The sequence below is a fragment of the Tyto alba genome, unplaced genomic scaffold (genome assembly GCF_018691265.1).
Source record: "Tyto alba isolate M040663 unplaced genomic scaffold, T.alba_DEE_v4.0 Super-Scaffold_5, whole genome shotgun sequence".
Lineage (NCBI taxonomy): Eukaryota > Metazoa > Chordata > Aves > Strigiformes > Tytonidae > Tyto > Tyto alba.
The window spans coordinates 452,169-477,715 of NW_024881326.1; the positions used below are offsets into that span (position 1 = coordinate 452,169).

Genomic DNA, 25,547 nt, shown 5'->3' on the forward strand with positions numbered 1-25,547 from the left:
GGTCACCTAACAGCTCTGCCACCTCTGCTGATGCGCAGCAGCGGCCTGGCCACATGTTGTCACCTCCCCGGGTGAACTTGAGCTTCCTCGCCGCTTGCGCGGAGCCAGCACGGGGCTGGCTGGGGGCAGCAAATCTCACGGGATGGGCGCCGGGGTCTGGCTCGTGTTTCTGCTGAAGAGGTGAAGCAGGAAGGTGCCGGGGGCACCCTCACCTCTGGTGGGGGATGTCCTCCCCTGTGCTGGCAACGCTTCCCGAGGGATGCCTCACCCTGGGTGCTGTTGCAGAGCTCCCGGTGCTGCCTGGAGGATGCCCAAGTGTCCTCACCTCGCTGGTAATTGACCCCAAGGTCCCCTCCCTCTGCGGCCCGGCGTGCTGCTCCGTGGTTGGTGCTGGAGTGGGTGCAGCCGGGTGGGTGCTGTGCTGGGTGCCCAGGGCTCCGTCAGCTGGTACCCAGCCGTGTCGCGGGGTGCGATAGAAACCCTTAGGTGTTTCGGGGGCGGGGGGGATGCAAAGTCATGGCTTTTTCTTGGCTTGAGGTGCTCGGAGCTCATCTGTTGGCTTCCCACCCTTGGTGGTGTCCATCGGGAGCTCCTGCAGAGGTCCTGTGGCAGGACACCCACAGCCGTGCACGGGGAGCGGGGCCCTGCTGTCAGCCGGGCAATTAGCACGCTGCTTAATTGGAAATGCACTGACACCTCGGGAGAGCAGCTCGAGCAGCCTCACGGCACCTCCAGGAGCTCCTGCTCCTGCTTCCTGATGGATTTTGGAGCTGTGGATGGAGGCGGGGGGGGCGGGAGGGTGTGCAGGGCAGCGGCGAGCGAGGAGCTCCAGGACCCGCTGTCACGACGGCTTGGCGAGCCTTGCAAAATGCCCCGCTCCCTCCTTAAAAGAAGGAAACCCCCAGGGTGTGCGGGGCTCATGGGACGCTTGTGTGGATGGAGCAGGGCCCGTTCAAGCCACGTGCTCTATGTATGGGTGCAAAGTGGTGCCTGGGCTGGTTTTTCAGCTCCTGCTTCCCTGTGTTGTGGGTAACTCTCTTGTCCCATCTTACTGCAGCACCTCACCTTTAATTGCAAAACGGTTTGTGGCTGCAGATGTGCTGTTTTCCAGCAGCTCTGCTGGGGCCGAGCCAGCGTGAGGGTTCCTTGCCCTGTGCTGAATTGCTCTGCAGGAGCACAGCTCCTCTCCCAGCCAAATCTACCGAGAGCCAGCATGAGGGGCATGACGTTGGGTTTGCAGGGGAGGAGCAGAGAGAGGATGCATCGCTCCCCTGCTTTGATCATGCGTGGGACCCTCAGAGTGGCGTGGAGGCTGTTCCCCGGGGGCTTTCGCACCTGCAAGAAAAATTTCCTATGGCAAGTGCATGGCTGCTCTCCCGGCCCAGAGCCCTTGGGGACATTTCCGTGCCGTTTCGCTGCTCCTTGCAGTCCCTGGCTTAGGATGGCGTTTCCTCGGGGCTTTGCAAGCTGTGTGCTGGGTTCTGAGCGCCTTCGCTTCCCCCCGCTCCTCCCGCAGGTGATGAAGCTGCGGAAGCTGGCCCAGCAGGTCGCCAACTGCCGGCAGTGTCTCGAGCGCTCGACGGTCCTCATCAACCAGGCAGAGCACATCCTGAAGGAGAACGACCACGCGCGGTTCCTGCAGACGGCCAGGAACGTGGCCGAGAGGTGGGCTGGCACGTCGCAGCTCCCTGCCCGGGGACGCTCTGTCCTCCTCCCTGCAGCCTTCCAGCCTGCTGCCCTCAAATAAACACCAGGGACAGGGGTGTCGCTGGGGACAGGGGGGTCGCTGCTTCCCTCGCAGGACAGGACTTACCTGGCAGGTCCTAATGAAGCTGGACTGCGGGCGCCGACATCATTCCCTGGGGGTGGAAAGTGCTGGAAATGACAATTCAAAGGGATCTGGGGGGGGCAGTCAGGGCTGGGACCCCCCAGGGATGGAGCCCCCCCACCTCTCCGGGAGCCGGCCCCAGGCTGGGCCGGGAGCAGCGGTTAGGAGGTGCAAGCTGTTTTCCCAACGGCGCGTAACGTCAGCGCGGGGCTGCTTGCACCCTTTTAATCCCCCACCCCGCTGCTGGTGGGTGTCGGGAGCGGCGGGCACCCTGACGCGTATTGATGGTCTCGTCTTTTCTTTCAGGGTCGCCATGGCAACTGCATCCTCTCAAGTTCTGATACCAGATATCAATTTTAACGATGCCTTTGAAAACTTTGCTTTAGATTTTTCCAGAGAGAAGAAGCTGCTGGAGGGGCTGGATTACCTAACCGGTGAGTGCTCCCCACCGCCTGCACCCCTGTTCTTCCCTGCAGCCCCCCGCTTCCCCTGCACCCCGCCGGGGGCCGGCGGGTGTATTTTAAAGCAAACTAGGTTGCCGCTCGTCCTCACCGGTGAGAAGTGCCTGGTCAGCTGCGGCAGAGCAGGGGCTGTGCTGTCACCAGCACAGAGACGTGTCCCCACCCTCCCGTTGTGCTCTGCCTCTCCTGGAGGGCAGGTGAAGAAGCTCAAAAAGCGGGTCCAAAACGATGGTCTCCATGGCCCGGGGAGGAGGCTGACGCATAAGGGTCCGAGAGGGCAGGTTACAGGGAGGGAACGGTGAATTCACCAATGACTGTGCTTCTAATTCACTGCACGCTTTAGCATCTCTCATTTGCTGCCCTTTTTGTGGGTCTCGGTGAGAAATTGAGTGAACTCTCGGGGCAGAGACCTTGCTGGGCCCCTCGGTGCTGCCTGTGGCACGGGCTGGCCCTCGCCCGGGGCGATGCGGGGTGCCAGGGAGCAGCCCTGCCGCAGCCGACTGCGGGGGGACCGTGCTGCGTGCGGGAGGAGGGATGGCAGCTCCGCGGAGGCGGGGGCGGCGGTACCCACCCAAATCCGATTTTCTTCATCAGCTTGAAAGGAAAGATTGACAGCAAAGGCGTCCAGAGCCGTTACGGGACAAAATGCTTATTCCACAACCAGTGCTGAGAAATAGGTGGATTCTGAAGTGGCTTCTCAGCTCGTTTCAGGGTGCAGGTGTCAGGCCTGCTGGAGGCAGCAGCAAAGCCCCCTTGTTCTGACATGCCTGAAAACACACCTCCCCTGGACGTTTTGGTATCGCACTAAAAGGTTTAGTTAAGTGGCAAACACAGTGACAGATCAGACAGCTGTTTGTGCGGAGAGATTTTGCTCCCCGCACAAGCACGTCTTCATCCCCAGGGGAGCAAAGCATGTTTTGGGGCATGTTATGGAAAGGAAGCACCAGCTGACCGCGATACGTTGTGTGTGCCATCTCCCGCAGCGCCGAACCCGCCGTCCGTCCGCGAGGAGCTTTGCACGGCCTCCCACGACACGATCACCGTCCACTGGATCTCGGAGGACGAGTTCAGCGTCAGCTCCTACGAGCTGCAGTACACCATCTTCACCGGCCAAGCCAACTTCATCAGTAAGTCCCTGCGCGATGGACCGGGCTGGGGGACCGCGCTCCGCGCCGGGAGGGAAGGCAGGTTTTCAGCGGGTTTAAAGGCTGGGAACTGGGAGAGGAAACTGCAACAAAGGATCCCCCAGGGTCTCGGCTCAGGGCCGTAACCAACATGATGGAGGACCCCTCCCATGCTGGGGGTCCATAGGGCCCGTAACTGAATTGTCTTGCCCTGCGTTTGGTGCATTATTGGGGTCTCATCTGTCTGCCAGATCCGAGCATCCCACACCGCGCCCTGGGATCGTACAGCTGGGCAGCACCGGCTGCTCTGTGCGCTGATAATTAAATGTGATTTATATACCCTCCATAACAGTATTGAGGCACGTCTCCAGGTAATTTTTCCTGAAAGTAACTGCCATACTTAATTATTTTTCCACACCACCACAAATTGGTTCGGCAGGAATGGGATCTGAGGCCCGAGGAAGGCTCTGGCTGGGGGGTCACTGGTGGTACCGGGTCACTCGGGAAGCGCTGTGGTCAGACAGCTCAGGTCGCAGCGTCCAGCTCCTCTGGGAGAGCTGGGCTTTATGCACTGTGTGGTGCTCAGCAGATTTTCCATGCCGTGTCGTCTTCCCGTGCGACAGGACGGCTTTATACAGTTTTGTGGGGCTGAACCTGCCCCCAGGCTTGCCATGAGGTCAGGAGCACAGCCTGCCAGACGCAGAGCTCCCTCCTGGATGTTTGTTATTTGGTGAAGACTGTGGTAGTTACGGGGGTTTTTAATAATACAAGTATTTTAACAGTGCATTTAACAGCTGGCTCCACTGTTTGGGGAGGGAGGTAATGGGCTCCAGAGGCACGCAGGCAGCGGGGGGCTGGTTGTTTGCAAGGCACCCTCGGAGGCGCGGTGTGCGTCCAGCCCGAGCGAGCTGGGGATTCTGGCGGCTTCGAAGGGACGCGCTCGGCCGCTGGTCCTGCTGCCCGGGTGCGGTGGGAACCAGCCGCGGTGCGGGAGGAGGAGGAGGAGGAGGAGGAGGAGGAGGAGGAGGAGGAGGAGGAGGAGGAGGAGGAGGTGGGAGAGACCTGCTGCAAGTGGCAGCCCTGGCAAAGCATCGTTTCGTGCCGGCGACCTCCCGCCGCTCCTCCAAAGATCGGGACCTTACAAAGCAGGGCTGCCCCCCCCGGCACCCCGGCCGCAGCACCCTCAGTCGGGGGGGCCGTGCCCGGGAGGGTTCCTGCCAGCCCCTCGCAGCGCTCTGCCCGGGGCCAAACGCCGTCTGAGGATGTAAAACACCGCCGGGCCCGACCTGGCTGCCTGGGGCAGGCTCTGCCCGCGGCTCCGCCGGGGTTTCGCAGCAGGGCCGGAGGGCTGCTCTGGGATTAGCCAGGCAGAGGTCACCAGACATCCCGAATCAGCTGAAAGCCTGAAGATAAAATGAGCCAGAAATTGCCTGGGGATTAAAACGAAAGGAATGTGTCGAATGTCTATCTAATTTCCTCCCCCTACATCTAAATTGATCAAAAGAGACAGACTCTGAGCTTTTTAGCACCGTGGTTTATCATTAGGGAGAGCTGGTAAACTGCAGGTTGAACAAGCCAGGCATGGAAACTGTGACACACCCCCCCCCCAGCACCCCCAAGGACAGATGCGTCACATCTGCAGGAGCCATTTCACCTTCCTCCTTGCTTATTGTTGGGAAGGTTTATTTGAAAAAAAGGAAAAGCTGGCTCGGTTGTCCTCACAGAAAAGGGGGTTCTGTGGGTTTCCACAGAGGTGCAGAGAGAGGAGAAGAGCAGTTCAGCCAAAAAGCCCAGGACTGTTGGCCAGTGTCAGCAGCAGTGGTTTATTCCTTTGGGTGCCCGGTGAGTCCTCGAGGTGTCAGAAATATCTACCTATTATGATTTCTCATAGCACTGCCTTTTTCTTAAAAATGGAGGGGGTTTGCATTCTTGGAGGAAAGTTAATTTGTGAACTGCATTATAGGAGAGAGTCCAGGGAAACTGCTCGTTTTGTATGAGAAAAAAATACGGATGTTGTAATAGGAGAACAAAAATAGAGCTTCCAGCTTGTCCATCCTGAAGTAGTGCTTTGGAAGAGCACGGCATCCCCACAGCATGGCTTGTGCAAGAAAGTTTTATCCCTGGTTTTCCTTAGTGGCACTTACCATTGTAGGAAGTGCTGACAAAATGCTTCAGCGTGGACTTTTTGGGCCACTGTCAGTTTATCTCACTGGCCAGGAAGATCATCGGTGCTGGAAGCGCAGTGTCGCGGCGCAGGAAGGCTGTTAAGTGCACTTTAAAATATGCAGGAAGCTGCCAGGGAAAGTTACCGCTTTCGACTTTCAACACTGATTAAACTTGCATCCCCAGCCTTTGCCCTCATTTTGGAAAACAAGATGATTTATTTCCTCTCGCTCAGGGGTTATCTCTGGGTACCCAGCACTGCAGCAGCTAGATTTCCTCTGCTCAGTTCTCTGCTCCCCCAGCCGCAGCCTGTTGTCTCCAGCATTTTCCTCATCTCTGGAAGCCTGGGAGAGCTCAGCAGCCTCCCTGGCTCCATTCTTAGGTGGCCACCAGCCTCCATCTCCCCTGAGGACCAGACGTGGGCCACGCTGGTACCCCTGGTTGTTTGGGTGGGGGGGACACCTGAAGGTCTTTGCACCAGCTCTGCGTAAGCCGGGCTGACTTAGGGCTCGGTCGGGTTGCTCAGGGCTTGCTTCTTGAGCACCGACCATCTCTGAGCATGGAGAGTCCCCACCTCTCTGGGCCCCGCTCCAGTGCTTCCCCACCCTCAGCTAGAAGATTTTTTTCCTTATCTAACCGGGATTTCCCCCTCTACACCATGCGCCCTCGCCCTGGGGCTGTGCCGGGGCTCCTCAGGGAAGGGTCAGGCTCCCACCTCTGCCCATATGCCACTTTGGGTATGGGAAATCCACCCAATCCAATTTTCCAGTCCACCAAGGGGCTTAGGAATTAGTCCCCTCCACACCTTTGGGGGTGGGTGGGTTTGGCACAGGCATTAGGAAGGGCCGTGGAAACCGCAGGGACGATGAACAGCAAGGGCAGCTCTGGAAGAAAGCCCGAGGGGCCCAGGCCAGGAGTGCCCGCCTTGGCCATCTTTGGTAGCTCTTCAGAGCAGGAGTAAAGAAAACATCAGTTAACATCTCAGAGGAGAAAATGAATAATATATTGTCACTTGAAGTAACACAGTCAGGTCTGGGTGATGAGAGCATTTGAGTCCTGGCTGAACTCATGCGTGAAGAGACACTGGAAATAGTACGCCAGGGCTCACCTAGCAGGAGCACGAGGAGGCTTCCCATGAAAGGAAATACCTTTTCAAAGAGCACACAGTTGGCCCGTGGAAACCATCCCCTTCATGTTCTCTTTAAAGCCAAGAGCTTGGCTGGAGTTGGACATTTTTATGGATGACAAAAGCTACAATAAAAATGACTTTTTTTTTAAGCTTTGGCAAGGATAGAAGCCCTCAGTCTTCAAGGCCAACCCCTTCTTGGTTGTTTTGGGAAAGAAACCTGCTTGGGAGGCCAAATCACTCCCGGGCTGTCGCCTCTGAGCCGCCTTGCCCTTTCTGATGAGGGATCCAAAGCTGGTCCTTGTCTGCTGGGAGATAACACCTACCAGAGTTTGGCTGAAAGCTGCGTGCTCTGATGAAAGCAGCTCTGCGTGTAGGATGCAATTGGTATCACATCTGTTTTATTTTCTACTTCAAATAACATTTCTCTCCTCCCCTAGGCTATTTCCACGTATATTTTAAACCAAATCCAGGCTGACAATGACTGCAACCTGCCCTTGTCCTTCGGCTGAGCAAGCCGCCGGAGATAAATAAACACCCCAATGTAAGGCTTAAAAGAGGAGGTGCGGTGCATTTTCCAGGCTCCTTCTCTCCAGCCGTGCACACATGTGCTGGCGGTGGGAGGCTAAAAACCCTCCTCCAGTCACCCTGAATTCACAACCCGCTCCTCACCTATCGACTCGCCCTTCGCCTCCAGACCTGCTGGATCCAAGACGCCTCCAGCTGCTGCTTCTGAGCCTCCTCCTTATTCTTCTTTCGGTTTAAAGCAAGAGCCCCGTGTTGCGGCAGTTGCCCCGGAGCCGTTTTGGGGAAGCCCGGAGCTGCTGGGTGCCGCAGCGGGTGCTCCTGGGCCCCCCAGCCCGTGGGTGCCAGCGCGGGAGCCTGCTCCCGAAACCCGCCGCCTCCTTTTCCCCCAGCGCTGGCTGCTCGAGGTGCCTGTGCAGGCTGCAGGTTGTCCTCACCCCAGCCGTGCCACGGCAGCACCCGTGGCACCACGTAGGGCTTTTCTCCTTTCCTGGAGCCCTGTGTCATCCCACCTTAGCTACAACACTACATTTTCAGTACGTGCCAGGCCCTGCAGCTCTGGCACTGCAGACCGCTGCAGCATTAGGGCTTAGTGCCTCCAGGGTCTTTGGGCTCTTAATTCCTTTCCGTTTCCAGAAAGAGTTCAGGCTCCTGAATGTTTTCCAAGCATCCAGATCCCACTCCCTTCGCTGGGAGCTGTAATTTTCTTTGAACCACGTTGCAGACCAGTCCACACAGGGAGCTGAAGCGTCAGCACCCCTTGGACGTGGATTGCTTCCCACCCCAGAGCACTGAGCGCTGTGGAGGAGCAGGATTAGGGTGCAAGCGTGTCCCTTCCTGCTGCCGGCATCGCATACTGCAGCCCCCGGGGCAGCAGGGAGGCTGTCCTGCAAGAGCGAAGGAAGGAGGGAGGATGATGGTGGGCACCACCTCCTCCCGGGCACCGGCACCTGCCTGTGCCCTCTGCCCTGGCTGGAAGGTGCCACCGGTTGGGTGCCTCTTCCTCTGCACCCCTTCCCCATCGCTTCCCACGCTGGCACCTTGAGATGCCAGCACCCCACGCCTGGGTTTGCCTTACCAAGCGCTGACTTCATGCGATAATAAAGAAGACTCTTTGGGTTGCTGGGGTTTATCATCTGTGGAACCTTTCCTGCGGGTGCCCTGACCTCCCAGGCAGGCGGTGAATCAGCCTGCGGGGCGTGCGGTCGGCGCGCTCTGCCTTAGCAGCACGTGGTCTCCGCGCTCTGTCCTTCCCTGTGAATAAACCTCTCCCCCGCTCTCCCGTTCCGCAGGTCTCTACAACTCCATGGACAGCTGGATGATCGTCCCCAACATCAAGCAGAACCACTACACCGTCCACGGGCTCCAGAGCGGCACCCGCTACATCTTCCTCGTCAAGGCCATAAACCAGGCGGGCAGCCGAAACAGCGAGCCCGCCCGGCTCAAGACAAACAGTACGTGCCCGGGGGTGCGGGGGGAGCAGCTTCACCCGTGTGCGAGCCCGGAGGGGGCCACCCCCTGCGAGCCCCCGGTTGCTGGCAGATTGATGGAGACCCCCGGGTTATTTAAATTATTTAACGTGCCAGTCTCGGCTCCTTCCCCGCCTCGAGGGATGGTGTCCTGCTGCCCCGCGCAGTGCCCGGGGCACCCATCAGCTCTCTGCTCCTGTCAGCGCCCATCCCCGCGGGTCCCTGGCTCAGCTGGGATTTTAGGAGATGCTGAAGGTCCCTCTTCCTGGTCGCTTCACGTTGCTGGGCTTTTCGGGGCTGATGTATGGAGTCCCAGGGCAATTGTGTGCTCGTGCGTGGCTTTGCTCACCCAGGGGCGTTGCAGTTTTGGGGTGCCATAAAGAGAGATTGAAAAGTGTCTGTGTGGTAGCAGAGGGGGCTTTACAGCCACTTTACAGCACTTCACAGCACCCCAGGGATGTCCGAGGAGGGTTAAATATATTTAGGGAAAGAAATCAAGGGTGAGAGTCGGTCGAAAATCAGCGGGCAGCAGAGCCGGACTGTGGCAGCCAGGAGGGAGTTCCTGGGTTTGCGGGGGGAGGAGGGAAGCCTTTTCCCATTGAAGGGCAGCAAGCGTGGTGGGGCCGGTGGCACCCGCTGCCGGGGGGATGTCACAGGGGAGACGGCGTGAGGTGTCGAGGGGGAAAATAAGCCGGTTCTCCAGATTTTGCCCAGAGCTGGCCGCGTCCCTCCGGTGCTCCCCGAGCTGGCCCGGCCCGGCCCCAGCGAGCGCAGCATCCTTCGTGCTTCGGTTCCCAACGCCGCGACTGCTCCTGCCTTGACAAGGCTTTGGGGATGATTTGTCGCCTCCGCCCCCTCATTTCCTCTGCGTGACTTTAAACCAAATGAAATTAAGTGAAGGCGGTGTAGCGGTGGGGCTGGAGGGAAGCCGCTGAGAAGCAAACGTCAATCTAGTTCTGCCTTGTTTATTAAAAATGTATCCCCTCCTGTGGTTGCTGTTTTCAAGGGCTTCCCAGTGCTCTGAAAGGTGCTTGCTCTGGAAATAAGAAATGGGTGGCCGGAGGAGCCCAGAGCGATGCTGCGACGGAGCAGCGCGGAGGGGAGCCGGGGCGGTTTGCTTCAGTGGCAGCTCCCAGGGGATGGGGCTCGCTCTTTGGGCTTTTAACTGTCAGCCAGCAGAGATGCCGGCACGCTGCTGAGAGCTCCTCTTGGGAGGCGAACTTGATGTAGGAGATTTAGAAAGAGCCCAATCGGGTTTTGAACTCCCCTTGTTGCAGGGGTGTGTCTGCAGCGGCTCACTGCATGTTTAAAATCTCAGGCAAGCCCCTCCTGCAGCCCGTGAAAAGTGTTCAGAGAAACTTCTGAGTTTCTGAGTTAGCAATATATACGTCTATAATATTATTTATACTTTTTCTCTCCACGGCCAGCCTCGGCGTGCAAGGGCTGCTCCGGGGTGTTCGCTGCTCATCATGGGGGTCGTGCCAGCCGGAGGTGCCCCCGCTTTGTGCTGCACCCCCAGCGCGTCCGCGCTGGCCGTTCCTCCTCCCCGGAGTTGTTGTGTGGCAACAGGGCTGTCTCCTTTCCAAGCGGGCGATTAGAAGATGGCACACACTTTTCAGCTGCTGTAACCTTGGCGGTAATATCAGCAGCTCGACAAGGAGATGGGCCAATTAGCATATCTCACAGCCCTCTTTCTGCTGCTGAAGTGATGTTTGGAGAGACTCCTTCATCCCAGAAGATCAGTGTCAGGACACGAATTGATTTCCGTTGCATCACTGTTGTCATTGCACGCTAAATCTTTGTTTCCAGACTGCCCAAGCAGAAAAGCTTGGGAGAGTAGTTTTGGTTTAGTGACAGAGAGAAACCTTCCCTTGTGGAGTCTGGGCCTGATGGGGTATCATTTATTAGCAAGTGTCCAAAAGTGGATGAAAGTGCCAGAGTACAGGGACGGTCCCAGCTCTGGTAGTAAAAAAAAAGTGCAGGGAAGGTGGTTTTTACGGTCCTTACCTTGACCATTGCAGACTGGTCTTGTTCTCACTCACATTTCTGTTTCTCCCTGATTTCTGCATCTCTTGGTGAGACCGCCTGGGCAGCACGGGCTGGTGCACGTCCGCATCCCGTCCGGAACAGCGGCCGGGTCTCATCCAGGGGGGTGGCTTTGCTGCGGCCCCAGTTTGCGATGCGCTCCGGGGTCCCCGTTACCGCGGGGACCGTGGTAGCACAGAGGGTTTCTGCGGAGCGGGGTGATCCCTCAGCCAGTGGCCCACCAGGCTTTGCCCGGGGGTGCTCCTGCGCATGAGGCGCGGGTGGCGGGGACGCTGCGGCTGCGGGCAGGGGGGGAGCAGAGCGGAGCAGAGCAGGAAGGGCTGGCAGCGTGTTTTGTGGCTGGGTTTGCTCTTCTGCTGGGCAGACCGTGGCGAACCTCGGGGGGTGGCTCTTGGTCCGAGGGGATCCCGGTCCGGTTCTTTCTGTAGCTCTTACGTAAACCAGCACACAGCCCTGTCTCGGCTGTCCCTCTGGATGGCTTTTTTGACACGCTGGAGCTGGCATGGGTAGCAAGACCTGCTGAGCTTTGCCATAATTGATTCCTTCCCTGAAGCACCAAGAAAAGAAAATCTGACAGTGTAGCCGCCCCATTAACAGCCCTTGTCTTGCAGACAAATTGCTGCTGAGGTAGACAGAAAACTAAGTATTCTTATCTGCACCCGGGATGCGCTGGCTCAGCTCGGCGGGGGGCAGGAGCCCCCCGAGGCGCAGGGGAGCCCCACGGGCGGGGGGTGCAGGCTCCCACCAGCCAGCACCTCCCCTTCACCCATTCCCGGCACTCCGCTGACCTGCTTAATTAACCTGGAGCGTTCTCCTGGCAGCAACCTTGGCCGCCCCCGCCTCCCTCTTTGCTCCTGCACACCCAAGGCCAGCCAGGATTTCCTCCTCTCTGCTCAGCCGCGGCAACGCTCAGGACTTTGCAGGGAAGGGAAGTACAATTAAGCTGATAAACACCCCGAAGGGTGCAGCTCCCTGCGTCCAGCCCCAGAGCTGCCCGGTTTCCTGCAGCCCTCAAGCCCCGTGCAGGCGCCGTGGATGGATGAACCAGAGAAAGGCTGTGGGGAATATTCCAGCAAGCTGAATTTGTGAGATAAAAGTTATCTGAGTGACCGGCCCAGGCAGTGCCCACCCTGGGGGGGGGGGAGCCTGGACGACACCCCGGCAGCACCAAGCACCTCGTCCCTCCTGCTTTGCCTTCCCTTGCCTGTGAAGAACCTAACGCTCTCCTCTCCCTTCACCCCCGGCTTGTGCTGCCCGCAGGACGGGGGCGCAATCGGGGCGGCAGCCCCCGGCTGTGGGGCAGACCCCTTGCCCGGCTGGGCTCTCCCGTGGCGGCTGAGCCCCGCTGCTGCTACCTGCCCCCTGGCAGGGGACCGCTGCTTCCCCCGCCACGCTGCCCCCAAGTCAGGAATCCTCCAGCATCGCCCCGGCACCCCCCTTGCCCAGCACAGCATCGTTCGGGGTGCAGGGACCCGGCGGGCTCGCGCCCTGGGGTGTGAGGCGGCTGAGGTTGGGTCCGTTGGGGGTCTGTGAAATCCCTGTTGTTCCCCAGGGCCAGGCTGGGCTTTGAGAAGGGGGTCGGATGGGAGCAGGCACCTGTCCCGAGCAAGATTTTGCAAGCAGCCTGTGTGCTTTTTAACTCCCGTCTTGCCCAGCAGAGCAGACGTTACTGGAGCCCTTGTTGCAGGATGTGCCAGCACAAACCTGCAACAAGGGCTGGACTCCAGTTGTTCACCTTGACCTTTACAAGGGATCGTCTTCGTGAAAAGGGCTGTGACTGCCTCTCATCTGATGGAGCCGAGTATTTTTATACCTCACTTCCTCAAAGCTTGTCTCTTTGCATTACTGCTGGAAAAAGATAGCTACAGAAATATTAAAATAGCTGGAGGAGAGGAGGGGGCAGGTCACTCCCAATTTGCAGCTTTTCTTTCAGGCCTCTCAACTCAATTATCTAGCAAATTGGGCTCCGAGGAAAATCAACACGAGCTACCATCAGATATGAGAGCGCAGCGTGGATGAGCTCCGTTACGGGGTCGCACTTGAAAGCTCCCCAGCCCTGCCGCAGCTAATGCTGCCGGATGGTTGCGGCGGTTCCCACCCCCAGCCCGGACACCCCCTCGCTGCACAGCGCCGGCGTTTTCCCCCGCCGAGACTCGGTGTCCGTAGCCGAAAGTGGGAGTGTGCGGGAGGGCACAGCTCGCTGCGCCCCGCAGCACCTTCCCTGAGCCGCTCCAGGTGCCAAAGCCTGGGGGTTTTAAGTTGTTTGTGGTTATTCGAGGCGTTTTGCTGCAGCTGCCCTGTTCGGTTTGCTCTGTGCTAAAGGAGATGAATCCCTATAGGGTTTCCTAACCGACAGCGACAAAACCCGCTAGAACTCAGTTTGCTTCTTTGCAACATCTTGGGGTTTTGTTTGCAAGACCAGGGATAGTGTGGGGGCTTCTAGAAGGAAATCAGTGAAAAATAAGGAGGTCAGATGCAGTCTGTGCTGCAGAAGCAGGCGATGGCAGAGTGCTGGGGAGATCACCCAGGTTTGGGCTAGCTTCTGGATAACCCGTGTCCCGGCGCCGGCACATCCCTGCCAGCCCGGAGGAGCCCGAGCGGGGCCGGGGGCGATGCTGTGAGCGTGGGGAGGTGCCCGGCCCCCCGCCACAGGAGGACCTAGAGAGAATGACAGCAAATCTCTGACCAGAGCTGTGCCGGGGGCCCTGGCGGGATGGTCCCTGCGGGGTTACTGGTGGGGCTGGAGCTGAATGTGGCCCCGTCCTCCCTCCCGGAGCCCCACGGGCTTGGGCAGAGCACGGGAGATTTGTTTCTTGCCCTTGGAAAGGAGATCGCTGTCTCTGCTGCTCAGCAGCTGCTTGAGCTCAGCTGTGCTGTTGATGTGTCCCTGCCCATGGCCGGGGGTTAGAACTAGATGGTCTTTAAGGTCCCTTCCAACCCAAACCCTTCTGTGATTCCATGCTGATGATATATTAGCACTCCGCTTTGAAGTTCCCTTTAAGAACAAAATAGGGAATTACAGATGGAAAAACCTCTGGGAGGAAAACCCAAACAACAAACCACCATTAAATCCGCAGAGCCAAGAGCACAGGCTTTAAAAAGCACCAGAATTAAGCTACATGTGCAATTTAATTTTGTTCCCGCATGATGCAGCAGTCGCTAATGCGCGGTCCGTGCCGCTGCCCTGGGGATGGGTGCTGTCCTCCCTGTAGGAGGATGCGGGGCTGGAGAAGCAGTTTCCCAGAGTAGCTTTTCTTTTGCAGCATCAGCCAGAAAGGGTCAGTCACCGGCCCTCAGCACCCCCGGGGGTGCCCCTGTGTTGTGCTGAGGGGTAAACCAAGGCACGTTCTGTGCCCAAAGCTTGCAGCCATGTGGGGATGGACCAGAGGATCTTCAGGGCTGAGCAAACTGATTTAGCCGTACCCAAAAAATGGTGCTGTAGAGAGAAGCCAAAGTCTGCCCTGAACCAGGAGCAAAGAGAGTGACAGGAAAACGCTGGAGCAGGGAGCAGAGGCTCCCCAAACACGCTGCCTTTCTCCCCTCGCCACCCCAAAATGGAGGGCTTTGTTTCGGACTTCCCAAAACACAACCCTCTGGCTTCTCCTTTCCACACCTGCCTTAAAATTACCCTAAATTATTAAAAGAGGAAAAAAAAAATGCATTGAAGCAAAATGGATTGTGAATTCCACACACACACAACCCCACACCCCACAAACCAAAAGCTAAACCTGGCTCGGAAGAGCCGCTCGGGCAGGGCGGGGGGCAGGGGCTGGGCATCAGCCTGGGCATCGCTGGCAGGGCTGCCCCCCAGCATCCCGAGCGGGAGATGCCCCAAACCCCCCAGCCCTCCATACTCAGTGAGTCTCTGTTTGCAAGTATTTTTCTGACCCCCCCCCTTCCTGCATCCTTGCCCACGCGAGACCTGGCCTCGGGAGCCAGCAAGGGTTGGTTTTGCACCAGAAATTGGAGCCTTCCAGAGAAACCCTTGGCGCTCCCCGCTGAGCGTGTAGCGGAGCTGGTGCCCGGAGGAGATGGTGTCTCTCGGCGTGAGGGAGGGCGGATGTTCCCGGCCGCGCGGCTCTTCGGGAGGGTTTTCTCAAAGCAAGCAGGACGGCCGCTGCATGCCAATTAGGAAACGGTTTGGCTCTCCGTGTGCTCGTAACGTCGCGAGGGATTTGCAGCTGGCTTTCAAGCCGGCGTTAAAGATCTGAAAAACCCATCCAGCTCGATCGGGTCGCCGGCGGAGGCAGCCCCGGGGCGTGCGCGGGCCGGCCCTGTGCTCACACCTCCCTTCCCGCCCCGCTCCCGGTGCTGGTGGTTTACAGCGCACGGCCCCGGCGCTTCCCCAGCTCGGGGGGCACCGTGCTTGAGGCAGCGGCAGGCCTCGGGCGTGCTGCCCGCAGCACGGAACGCAGCCTGCCGCGGGGCTCGGTACCGCCGTGCCACCGCCGAAGGGTCTGTTCTCCCTTCCCTGCGCTCACCTAACTCTCGCTGCTGCTAACAGAGGATGGATCCCTTCGGGAACTCGGGCTGCGTGCGCTGCCGGGGTTCGGTTCGCAGCGCAGCTTGAAGGCACCTTCAGTGCCGTTTCCACCAACTGGCACCATCCCCCCTCTTTCTGCCACCTTTTGCATCCTTAGCAGAAGGGAAAAGGGAGTTGCTCTGATGGGCAACGAGGCACTGGAAGGGGTCCGTGCGCCATAAGGGGACCCCAGACCTTCCCCAGCCCCTCTGCTAAAGACCCCTGCCAGGATGACTCAGCCCTGCCCGGCGTATCTCAAGCCTGGACCCTCCCTGGGGGCAGAGCGCTCGCTCTCTGCAGCTCATTCCTCTGCATTTTCAGGTTTCACCTCCTTTCCCTCTCTTTGGTCTGGGAAGGTGAGTGATTCCCGGGCTGGGGAATGAGCCCAGGGTGCAGGCGCTGCCCTCGCCCCCGCTCCCCTGTCTCGCTGGGGGGGGTGTTTCGTTGCAGACGTGGGCAGCAGTGACTTGATTTCTCCTTCCAGCGGGGCTGGGGAAGCCACCGCACGCACCAGGGGCACGGGAGCAGCACAGGGACCGGTGGGTTACAGATCAGCCGGTGACAATAGATGCACAAGGCACGTGAATGCACCTCAGCGGCTTGCTGGGCTTCTGTAATCCCGTGTCCTGGGCTGGTGGGGGAACGTCTGGCTCACGGAGGATGTCCAGAGAGCCTGGGGCAGACATTCCCTGCCCTGTTCTGCCTGCACGATGATGGTAACAAACCTAAATCCTAACCCACGTGTCGCCTTCTGACAGGTCAGCCTTTTAAGCTGGACCCCAAGATGGCTCACAAGAAGTTGAAGATCTCCAATGACGGACTGCAGATGGAGAAGGACGAGAGCTCCTTGAAGAAAAGCCACACGCCCGAGAGGTTCAGCGGGACAGGATGCTATGGCGCGGCAGGCAACGTCTTCATTGACAGCGGCTGCCACTACTGGGAGGTGGTGGTGGGATCCTCCACCTGGTAGGCAGCACTGTTGTCTTCCCTCCCTCTCCTAGAGACCCTCCGATTTCCCTAGAGATGTTGTGGGGCACGCTAGGGCTAAAGGCCAGGGGTTTGGCAGAGCTGCTCATGGACAGGGAGGTGCTTGAGACCTTAAATCTGGGTTTCCCTGCTCTGCCAGAGGCCTTTGGGTCCGATCCAGTCAGGCTGCAAGGCGAAGCTTGTATCTTCATTTCCCTCACCTGCTAAACCTGCTAATGCCTGCTGGGGCTCAAATCTCACCTCAGTGCCAGGGCAGAGGTGCCACAGAGCTTTAAATCTGCTGGTTTTCTCATGTGCAGTGCCCTCCCCTGGGCTGTCTCGTGCAAGGTCCTGCTTAGCTGGGCCAGATGTGGTTATGAAGCCTGAGCTGGAACGCTAAGCAGAGGGGGACCACGACTAAGCAGGGGAGACCCGAAAGTCTCCAGGGGAGGTTTGCAAAGACCCAGTGAGCCACTGAAATACCCGGCAAGGGCAGGGAGCTCAGGGGAAGCCTGCTTCACTCTTATTTTATCCTGTATTCATAGCCCAGCATTGCAGGCTGGTGGGAGACACCATCCCAAGCAAGCGGGTCCTGCCCTCGTCGGGACGTGCGTCTCTGCCCTGGGATGGCAAAGGGGCCAGCGGGGCAAAGCAGAGGGTGACGCTTCGCTTGCTGTTCGCTCTCCGTCTCCAGCTGGCTCTGCCCCAGGGGAGGCTGCCTTCATTGCCACGAGCTGCTTCTATAGAGGGAGGGCAAGCCCGTGTCTCCCTCCCGTGGGCAGGAACACAGCGGTTTGTCCCCACCTCGGGCACACTGGTGTCTGCTGAAGGCCAGCGGGCTCAGTGGGGCACGGGCAGCCCGCGACACAGCCCCTGCTCTGCAGTGGCTGTGCTCAGCCGAGGTCTCACGGTCGTTCTCTGGTCCAGGCTCCGCGGGCGGATGCCGTGAGAGTGGGAGGGCGAGAGCCAAGCCCCCCTGTGCTCCGTGGGAGATGAAGGTGGCATTCCCAAGGGTGACAAGGATGGGGATTGCTTTAGCCCTGCTCCTCCCCAGCAGTGCTGCCTCCCCCCGCCAGTGCCCTTGTTAGAGATGCTTGTGCAGGAGCACAGCCCCAAGCACAGCTTCTCGCTCCCAAGAAGCATCCTCGAGCCCACCGCACCTCCCTGCGGCACCTCAGCAGGAGCCCCCAGCCCAGACTTGCCCTCGGGCCCAAGCCCCTGCCTGCAAAACGCATCTGGGCAGCAGCAGAAGGGACGAGGCGGGGATGCAAGCTTGTGCAGCCTTCGCTAAAAGGCAGTTTCTGACTTCAGCATCTTGATTTGCGAGTTCTTTCTCGAGCAATAATTATACCTGGAGCTGCTCCTTAGAAATGGATCTGTTCCAGGTGTTGTTTTGCTGATGACTGAATACTGTGAGACCTTCAGAGGAGGAAATAGCTTTCAGATATATGGCAGCTCCTCGGGCTCGGCGGAGGGCTGCGTTCAGGCGCAGAAGGAGCACGGCTGTGTGCTGGAAGGCAGCTAATTGAGTCAGCGGGGTGGCTGTGACTCAGAGCGAGCCCAGAGCCCCGTGTCCGGGGGAGGCTCACAGCAAGGTCGCTCGTGACCAAAGCCTGCTGGTTCTTCCAACAGACCGGGGGGGATTTTGAGAACAGAGAGTGGCAGCGGTCAAAAGCGGGTGAGGCACGGCACAGGCCCTCTCCATGCCCCCTAAGTCATGACCGCAGGGAACTGATGCTCCTCTCCCAGGGGCCTCAGGCAGAGCCGGGGGGAAGCCCTGGCAGTGGGCTGGCAGCTCTGCTCTGCAGTGGTGGGGGGAGCGGATCAGGAGCTTTTTGTCCCGGGGGTTTGGAGGAGAGGGGTGCCACTTCTTGCCTTTCCTTGAACCCTGTGCTTGCAGCTGCTGCCTGAGGCAGAACACCAGAGCTGGTGCTCAGGGGTCATTAACAGAGAAAACCCCTCTCCCTGCCCCGGAGAGCTGTCTCTGGTTTCTGGGGGTGCCTGTCTCCCCTCTCCGTTGGGGGAGGGAGGCTCAAGGAGCAAGCACAGCAGCAGCCCCGGCTCAGAAACCGCTCCCGGTGCTCAGCCTCCTGTCCACCCCCCGGGCTGAGAAACGCCCTCGCACAAAGCACGCTTACAGGTGACACAATTGGGGTTTATTATGAGCAAGCCCCTGCCAGGCAGATCCCCAGAAAGCCTTGGCTAACCGAGCTGAGCCGGGAGGCACTGCAGCGGCATTGTCAAGCTGCTGCCTCGTTAAAGTGCTTGTGCAGCACAATGGGGCTAAAACGGCTGGTTCCTGCCGCCAGCACCCAGCTGCATCACCTCTGCCTCTCGCCCGCCTGGCAGCAGGAGGCTGCATGGGGAGGGAGAGATGCTTTTCCCCAGCCAAGCAGCTTTTCAGTCATGTAATTGCCCTGCTGCTTCCACAGTCGAGCGGCGTTTTCAAGCACGGGGTGCCGGCGGGGCCGGGCTTTGCCCCGCGCTGAGGCTGGGGGTTGCTCAGCAAAGCTTCTCCTCCCTTGCAGGTACGCCATCGGCGTGGCTTACAAGTCGGCCCCCAAGAACGAGTGGATTGGGAAGAACTCCTCGTCTTGGGTCTTCTCCCGCTGCAACAACAACTTCGTGGTGAGGCACAACAACAAGGAGATGCTGGTGGAGGTCCACCCGCAGATGAAGCGCCTCGGCGTCCTCCTGGATTACGACAACAACGCGCTCTCCTTCTACGACCCGGCCAACTCCCTCCACCTCCACACGTTCGAAGTCTCCTTCATCCTACCCGTGTGTCCCACCTTCACCATCTGGAACAAATCCTTGATGATCCTCTCGGGTCTGCCCGCCCCGGACTTCATAGATTACCCAGAGCAGCAGGAGTGTAACTGCAGGCCCCAGGAGTCCCCGTACGTATCAGGGATGAAAGCCTGTCACTAGGCTGCCCTAGCCCTGCCCGTGCCCCGCGGTGGCACCAGCGATGCCGGAGTCGGCGTGCCGGAGAGCCGCCGTGCAGCCGTGACGCTCCAGCAAGCGAGCGCCCTCCCACACGCAGCTCAATCATTTTTCTTTTTGAGGGGAAAAGAGGAAGGAACCTCTAACCGCAGCTGAAAATAAACTCCTGTTGGCGAGCTCCGCTTGTGTGCGAGTGCGGCTTGTGCAACTCCTCGGTGGCGTGCTCCGATCTCTCCCGAAGAGGATTGTCACCTGGATGGTTTTCTCTTCCCCTGGGGGCTGGAAAGGCCGGGGCGGGTTTCGGGGTGACCTGAGGCGCTGCTGCGGTCCGGGGGACATCCCATGCGTCCCTGCAAGGTGCGGGTTGGAACGGGAGGGGTTTGGCTTTCTGGAGCCCGTTGGTAGTTTGTCTCGAGAGCGTGTCACTGCTGCTCGCGTTCCCCGGGCTCGCAGCCCCGCAGCCCGCCGGGACCCCCACCCCACCGCATCTCCTCCGTCGGGACCCCAGCAGGAGTCAGGGAGGCCCCCGCCCTGAAGGAGCAAGCTGAGGAGCGTCTCGCCCCGGCACAGAGGTTTGGCAGATGCTGGCTCCGGCCAGCTCGGCCCTGCCACGTGCGGCTCCGTTAGTTTCATGTCTGGTGTCCCTGCAGAAAAAAAACCACATCTCCCCATGCTGAACAAATGGCCGAGTTCTGCCCGAGGACCATCTCTGTGCTTTAAGACCCGAAAGTCTTTCAATTTATGACCCCACATCTTGGTTTGTTCTCCACCATGGTGGTGTGAGCGTGGAGCCGTCCTGTTTGCTCTGTGGCAAAGGACCGAACCCGTCCCGGGGGCTCCAGCCCCTGGTTACTGGGAGCTCTTTGGCTGCCACCAGTGCTCCCAGTAACCGCAAGCACAAAGTCCCCTGGCCAAGCTTCGGTTCCCACGTTTGCTGAAAAGCCAGGAGGAGCTGGGGCGGTCCCACCAGTCCCTGTGTCGCAGGGAGCAAAGACCCAGCGCGGGCACCTGCAGCCAGGGTCCGTGGCACGACCCGGGGCGGGGGGGGGACAGGCGGATGTCCACATCGCACCCGCGGCAAGTGACACGGCGTGGGGGGGACACGGGGGAAGCGAGGAGGCCAGGCAGCACCGTGGCCCAAGACGGGCTGGTGCTTGAGCTTTGGTCCGTGGCGTTTGAAAAGCCCTCTCTTCTCCTCCGGACGTAGTGCTGCCAGGTGCATCGGCGGCATTGCATGGGGACCGCCGGGACCTCCCAGCCCCGCCAGCCTTTTCCTTTCTTTTTTTTGGACCTTGCTGATAGGGAACTACCTCACAGCCCAGCCTCAGAGGGGTAGGTGGCCGGTTCAGGCAGGGTGGCAGCGCTTCGAGGCTTGTCCCCCAGGGGCTGTGGGAGAGGCCGGTTAAACTCGGCGGGAGCCCGTTGGCCGTGCCCCAAAGCGGGTGCCCCCCGCCAGCGACCCGGCCTGGGGGACGCCTGTCACTGGGTCTGGCGGTGGCAGCTTTGTGCGGGGACAGCGGGTCGCAGAAGAGCGCAGCGTCCCGCCGCTTTGCCTGGCTGACGTTTCTGCGGACCTGACGCTGCGGGTGTCCCCGCGGGGCAGGGACCTGCCGCCTGCCCAGCCCCGGGTGGGTTCGTCTCTGACCCCGGCTGCTTTCCCGGGGCGCTTGGCCGGGGCTTGCGGCGGGCGGTGCAGCCCTCCGGAGAGGTTTTATTTACTTCTGCCGGGTGGGGATGCAGCAGGGTCGTGCCTGCCATTCCGCTCAGCTGAGCGCACAAACACAGTTCATTTTAAGAGGATAAGCTGCCATTTTCGGTTGGATGTTTTTCTCAAAGCCGCATGGGGCTAACGTGAAAGTCTTTTCTCCGTGTGCCGGTCCCGTCCGGGGCTGCTCGTAACGTGTCGACCTCGAACAGACGCCCAAGCACTGGAGATGGATTTTAGCATTTGCGATCCAGGCGCCGCGCTTGGCACCCGGGAGGACTCGGCGCGTCCATTAACTCAGAGCACACGAGCCATTAATGTGACATTTGCACCTGATGAAATTGCACTAATTGCGGGGGGCTCCCCCGTACCCGGGGCCGGGCAGGAGGGCGAAGCGGGGAGCCCAGGGGTGCCCCGCACCCCAAGCAGGCAGTTCGAGGGGGGGGGGGGGGGGGGTCCCTTTCCGAGCCACCCGAGTTTTTCCTCTCGTGGTTTGGGGAAGCAAAACCCACCCGGGTGTCCCCAGGAGGGTGGGCGAAGCGGCCCCGGCCCGGTCCCCGCCCCTGAGCGAGCGATCCCATTGGTTAAAACCGCCTGGGGCATGATGACGCCGCAGGAGTTACAGCCAATCCGAGCCCCCGCGGGCTGGGCAGCCCTGGGTGATGAATGAGCACGGTTCCCACGGCCCGCGTCGGGGGAAGGACACGGGTGGGGGGGGCGGGTGCTGCTGCTGGCTCCTCTGCTCCTGGGGACTCCGCTGTACAGACGTGGGACGTGGTGAACCCCTGGTGCGGCCCGTCAGACTCTTCCATGTGTAACACACTCGGTTCGGTTCGGTTTGGGGGGAGGGTTCTTCTTCCTGTTATGTTTTTTCCCTTTTTTGTTGGGTTTTTTTTTTGCAACTTCTTTGTTAATGTGTATATATATATATATATATATATATAAAATATAATATAATATATATACATTACTGGATATGTCTCTGTGTGGCGGAGATGGTGCAGTGCGTGACATCCCTGCTCCGCAGGTGCTCTCCTTGGCAGTCACAGTTGGTGTTCTCCAAACCTCCGACAAGATGCAGACCGTGAACCTCGGGGTTACCGAGTCATGGGCATAGGAATAAATCAGCAACACAAAAGAAAAGGCCTTTGCTTCCTCGAAAGGCCGGGGCTGGCCCCAGCACAGCCCCTCGAGCCCCAGAGCTCAGCCCCGGCTGTCAACCCGTCCTCCCTGTCCCGCTCTGCTGCCCTTCGCCGGGGGGAGGCTCTGCCCGTGTGCGGGGCTGTCCCCGGGGTAAAACCAGCTGTGGCCGGGGGGGGCTGATCCTGCATCTGCCCCGGGGAGCTGCTTCAAGGGGCAGGAGCCCGGCCAGCCCCAGCGAGGAGAAGGGTGAGAGGGGTCCTTCGCTTGGCCCCCCGGCACCAGGGGGGCTCGGCCCCTTGGCACCCGGGGGAGGGCAGGGCTGGGTGGGCCAACCAGGAGCACAGCCCCTGGGGGCTCCGCGGGACCCCACCAAGCAGCACTGGCCCCCATGGCTGGGACCCCTGTGCTGCCCCATCCTCTCCTGGCTGAGATAAAGCTGGGCCTGCTGCAGGGGCTCTGCAGGCTGAGATGGGGCCACTGGGCAGAAATCTGCCCCCAGTGCCCTGGGGAAGAGGCATTGGCGGAGCGGGGGGAGCCCAGGACCTGCCTCGCCAAGGGAAGCAAAGACACACAAGCCCATGGAAGACAGAGCCCATCTTTGTTGAGCATGAAGTACCTGAAATATTTATTAAGTGGAAAACATATGGTGCAAACCAGCACTGTAGAATTAAATATTTCTTACTGTATTCCTTTGCTCTAGGCTTTTTCCCATTAAACATTAACCACCAGCACATGGAACTTGGCCTCAAGATTGAGTAGCTGCTTTCATGATGGGACAAATCTGTGGCGTTTGCATTATCTCTGCGCTCGCTGCGTGGTGTTGCTGACAAACACAACTGGAATGAGGCACTTTCAGCTGCCTTGGCCACCCTCTGCGGACTGTGATGGGCTGCCCAGGACCGAAGGCACGAGGTGTGAAGGGCTCAGCTTGCCTCCTGTGCTCCTCTAACCATGTGCTGCCGCCAGCACTGCAGCAGCTCTTTGTAGGCTTTCCAAACACAGCCTAAATCATAGGAACTAAGCCCAATGCTGCTTGCGCTGACATCACCGGCAGCCGTGCTGCTGACATCAGCAAGACTGGAAATAAGCCTCAGCTTTTGAAAAAAAATATCCCTTTCTTCATATTCAGTGTTTCCTCCATCTTTCAAGTTCAAGCAAATCCTTCTCAACAAGCCAGGAGGTGTCAGCGAGTGAAATCGCATTTCGGTGCGTTTTCCATCTTCCTTCTCACATGAGTAATTCAAATGACCATGGCCATGGGTCAGCAAAGCCTGGGCCAGGGGCTGGGACGGGGGTAGGAGGAGGCAGTGACCAGACCCCAGCAGACACAGCTCCGGGCTCGGGGAGGAGGAGGAAGACTGGAGCCCAGCAAAACTCCAACCTGGAAACTTGATGCCACTGAAAAAGTTGGATTTTTGGAGCCCTCAGGTGCACACCAAGAAAATAGCACAGGTTGCATTCATCAAGCCCTTCCAACAATCCCCCCGCCCCAAATCACTTTTAAAAGGCAAGCCTAATACGTGAGTAAAAAATGTGAGTGGATGCTCCTTTAATCTCAAAATTTCCCATATTTTCTTCCAATAGTACCAAAGCAGAGAGGAGGCCATTTTCCCACTTGGCTCTAACAGAGACCCTGACACACGTGCAGAAAGCCGGAGGTGACCCTCGCACGGGGGAGCAGCCCCCCCGGTCGGAGCGACGCCGAGACGTGGAGCCCAGCCCTGCACCGAGCCCGGGGGAGCACCCGAGGAGCAGCGAGGACACGAGCAAGGCAAGAGCTGATTATTCCCAAGGTCTGCACGAGGGGACACAGCTCCTGCCCACGAGTCACGGGCAGATCACACACACTCACCAGAAACACCGGTCTGCGCTCCGCTGCCTCCTCAATCAGCGCCGGAGCCTCTGCTCCCCCAGCGTGTCACACGCACTTTCATTTAGTGCCTTCCAATTTTCCAGAGCTCTGTCCCTACCAACGGGCGTGGAGAGGGGAGGGAGAGGAGAAAAAGCTTTGAAAATTATGGTAGTGTTGCAAGGTCAACATTAAGGCCTGCACTTATGCCCTGGATGTCCCCTCCTGGGCATAAGCTGATGCTACGCAGCCTGCGTGACCACTGGCTCTTTTAACGGAGAATTTCCTCCTCAGGAGAGAAGCCGCTCGCTGAAACGGGGCGGCCGTTAAACCTTTCTACCCTCAGCACTGCCGCGCTGTGCAGAAAGCGGGATTGGCCCTTTCCACGTGGGTTTTGGGCACCGTGCTAGCACCAATGTTCCCTGATTCCCAGAGCCCGCCGAGCCGCGCGGGATGCTCCCCGCTCCGCGGAGGCTCAGGGGGCTCCCGAGCGCCGGAGGGCCGACGTGGCTTGTGGGGGGCCGGCGGTGCGGGGGCTGCGCTGCTCAGCGCCGGTAACACTTTCAGAGGATGGTGTTCAATGCTCACCCCCCCGTGGCTGCTGGGGTTGGCTGAGCATGGGGATCCTTTTTTTTTAAAAAAAAAAAAAAAAAAGAAAATAATAGTTGAAAAATAAAACCTTCCAAAGCAGAAACGTTACCCAAATGGCTACAAATTGGCACTGGAACCGCAGAGCCTTAGCGTGGGCAGGGCCAGGGAAGGCTCCCAGCTCTGCCTGTCATCCCAGCCAGTGAAAACTCCAAAACTGGGGTGAAAATACGCTCTGAACAGCCCCACCTGCGCGCCCGTGGAGCCCCGAGACCCTCCCGAGGGTTATTCTGCTGGAGCTCACACCTGGCCCACCAGCCTGGGCCGGCCACCCGCTGCAACCAGTGCGTGAGCTGGTGCTCCCACACCGGCAGTGGGGCCAGGGAGGGGACAAGCCATCCCTCAGCCTTTGCTCCCGAGAGCTCCAGGGGCCCCACCACGCTGGCTTTGTCAGTGATCCCAGCAGAAAGCACCTCCCTGGAAGGACAGCCTGCCCAGTGCATGCTCATCCCACCTTCCGCGCACATCTGGAAAGCACTGGGGTGCCCGCAGCCCCACCGGGGGGGTGGCTATGTCCCCCTCGGCTGTCATGATGCCTCCTTATGTCAGTGGGTTCCATCACCCACCTGCTGGTAGCCAGACTGGTCCCATTCTGAGTGTCTGGCAGGTTTTCTGCGTAGGACAGAGAGCGGCAGTGGTCGCAGGGAGCGCGGAGGTTCGTCAGACCCAGCAGCCTCAAGCAAGGCACCCCCTTTGATGAATTTGAGTCCGAGGCACCAGCCAGCCCCTGTCTGCGGGTCCTCAGGACAGATGAGCACAGCAAGCCACGCAGAGTGGGTGACGACCCACTCACTAACGAGCCACGGAAGCTCATCTGCCGTTAAATGAGCACCAAGATGCACGGAGAGCTTCAGGAGAGCCTGTGAAATCCACTTCGACCTGCGACGGCAACATTCGGCTCCTGTCCCGTCTGTCCTGGGCAACCCGGATCCCCTCCTGTTCTGGGGAGAGGATTAGCGTGTCCCCCGTGGGGCGAGGGGCTCGGCATCGTGGTGTCGTGGGTAGAGGCAACTCCCGGCCCCGTTC

The 25,547-nt window shown here is 59.3% G+C and overlaps 1 protein-coding gene and 1 long non-coding RNA gene across 4 annotated transcripts in view; both read left to right on the plus strand.

Moving 5' to 3' along the window:
- The window catches only part of MID2 (midline 2), a 103,498-nt gene extending 83,047 nt beyond the window's left edge, over nucleotides 1-20,451 (plus strand). For all 3 annotated transcript variants that reach the window (XM_042807377.1, XM_042807376.1, XM_032995439.2), the window contains 6 exons: nucleotides 1,517-1,665; nucleotides 2,135-2,262; nucleotides 3,273-3,416; nucleotides 8,520-8,681; nucleotides 16,023-16,230; nucleotides 18,759-20,451. In XM_042807377.1, coding sequence (XP_042663311.1) covers nucleotides 1,517-1,665; nucleotides 2,135-2,262; nucleotides 3,273-3,416; nucleotides 8,520-8,681; nucleotides 16,023-16,230; nucleotides 18,759-19,161 — 1,194 coding nt within the window. In that variant the 3' untranslated portion in view covers nucleotides 19,162-20,451. The remainder of the gene's footprint in view (nucleotides 1-1,516; nucleotides 1,666-2,134; nucleotides 2,263-3,272; nucleotides 3,417-8,519; nucleotides 8,682-16,022; nucleotides 16,231-18,758) is intronic.
- Nucleotides 20,452-21,930: 1,479 nt separating this feature from the next.
- Nucleotides 21,931-24,535, plus strand: LOC116962231. The gene is made up of 2 exons (XR_004407437.2): nucleotides 21,931-23,476; nucleotides 23,609-24,535. It is a non-coding gene; the product is annotated as an uncharacterized LOC116962231 (long non-coding RNA).
- The last annotated feature ends 1,012 nt before the right edge of the window (nucleotides 24,536-25,547 follow it).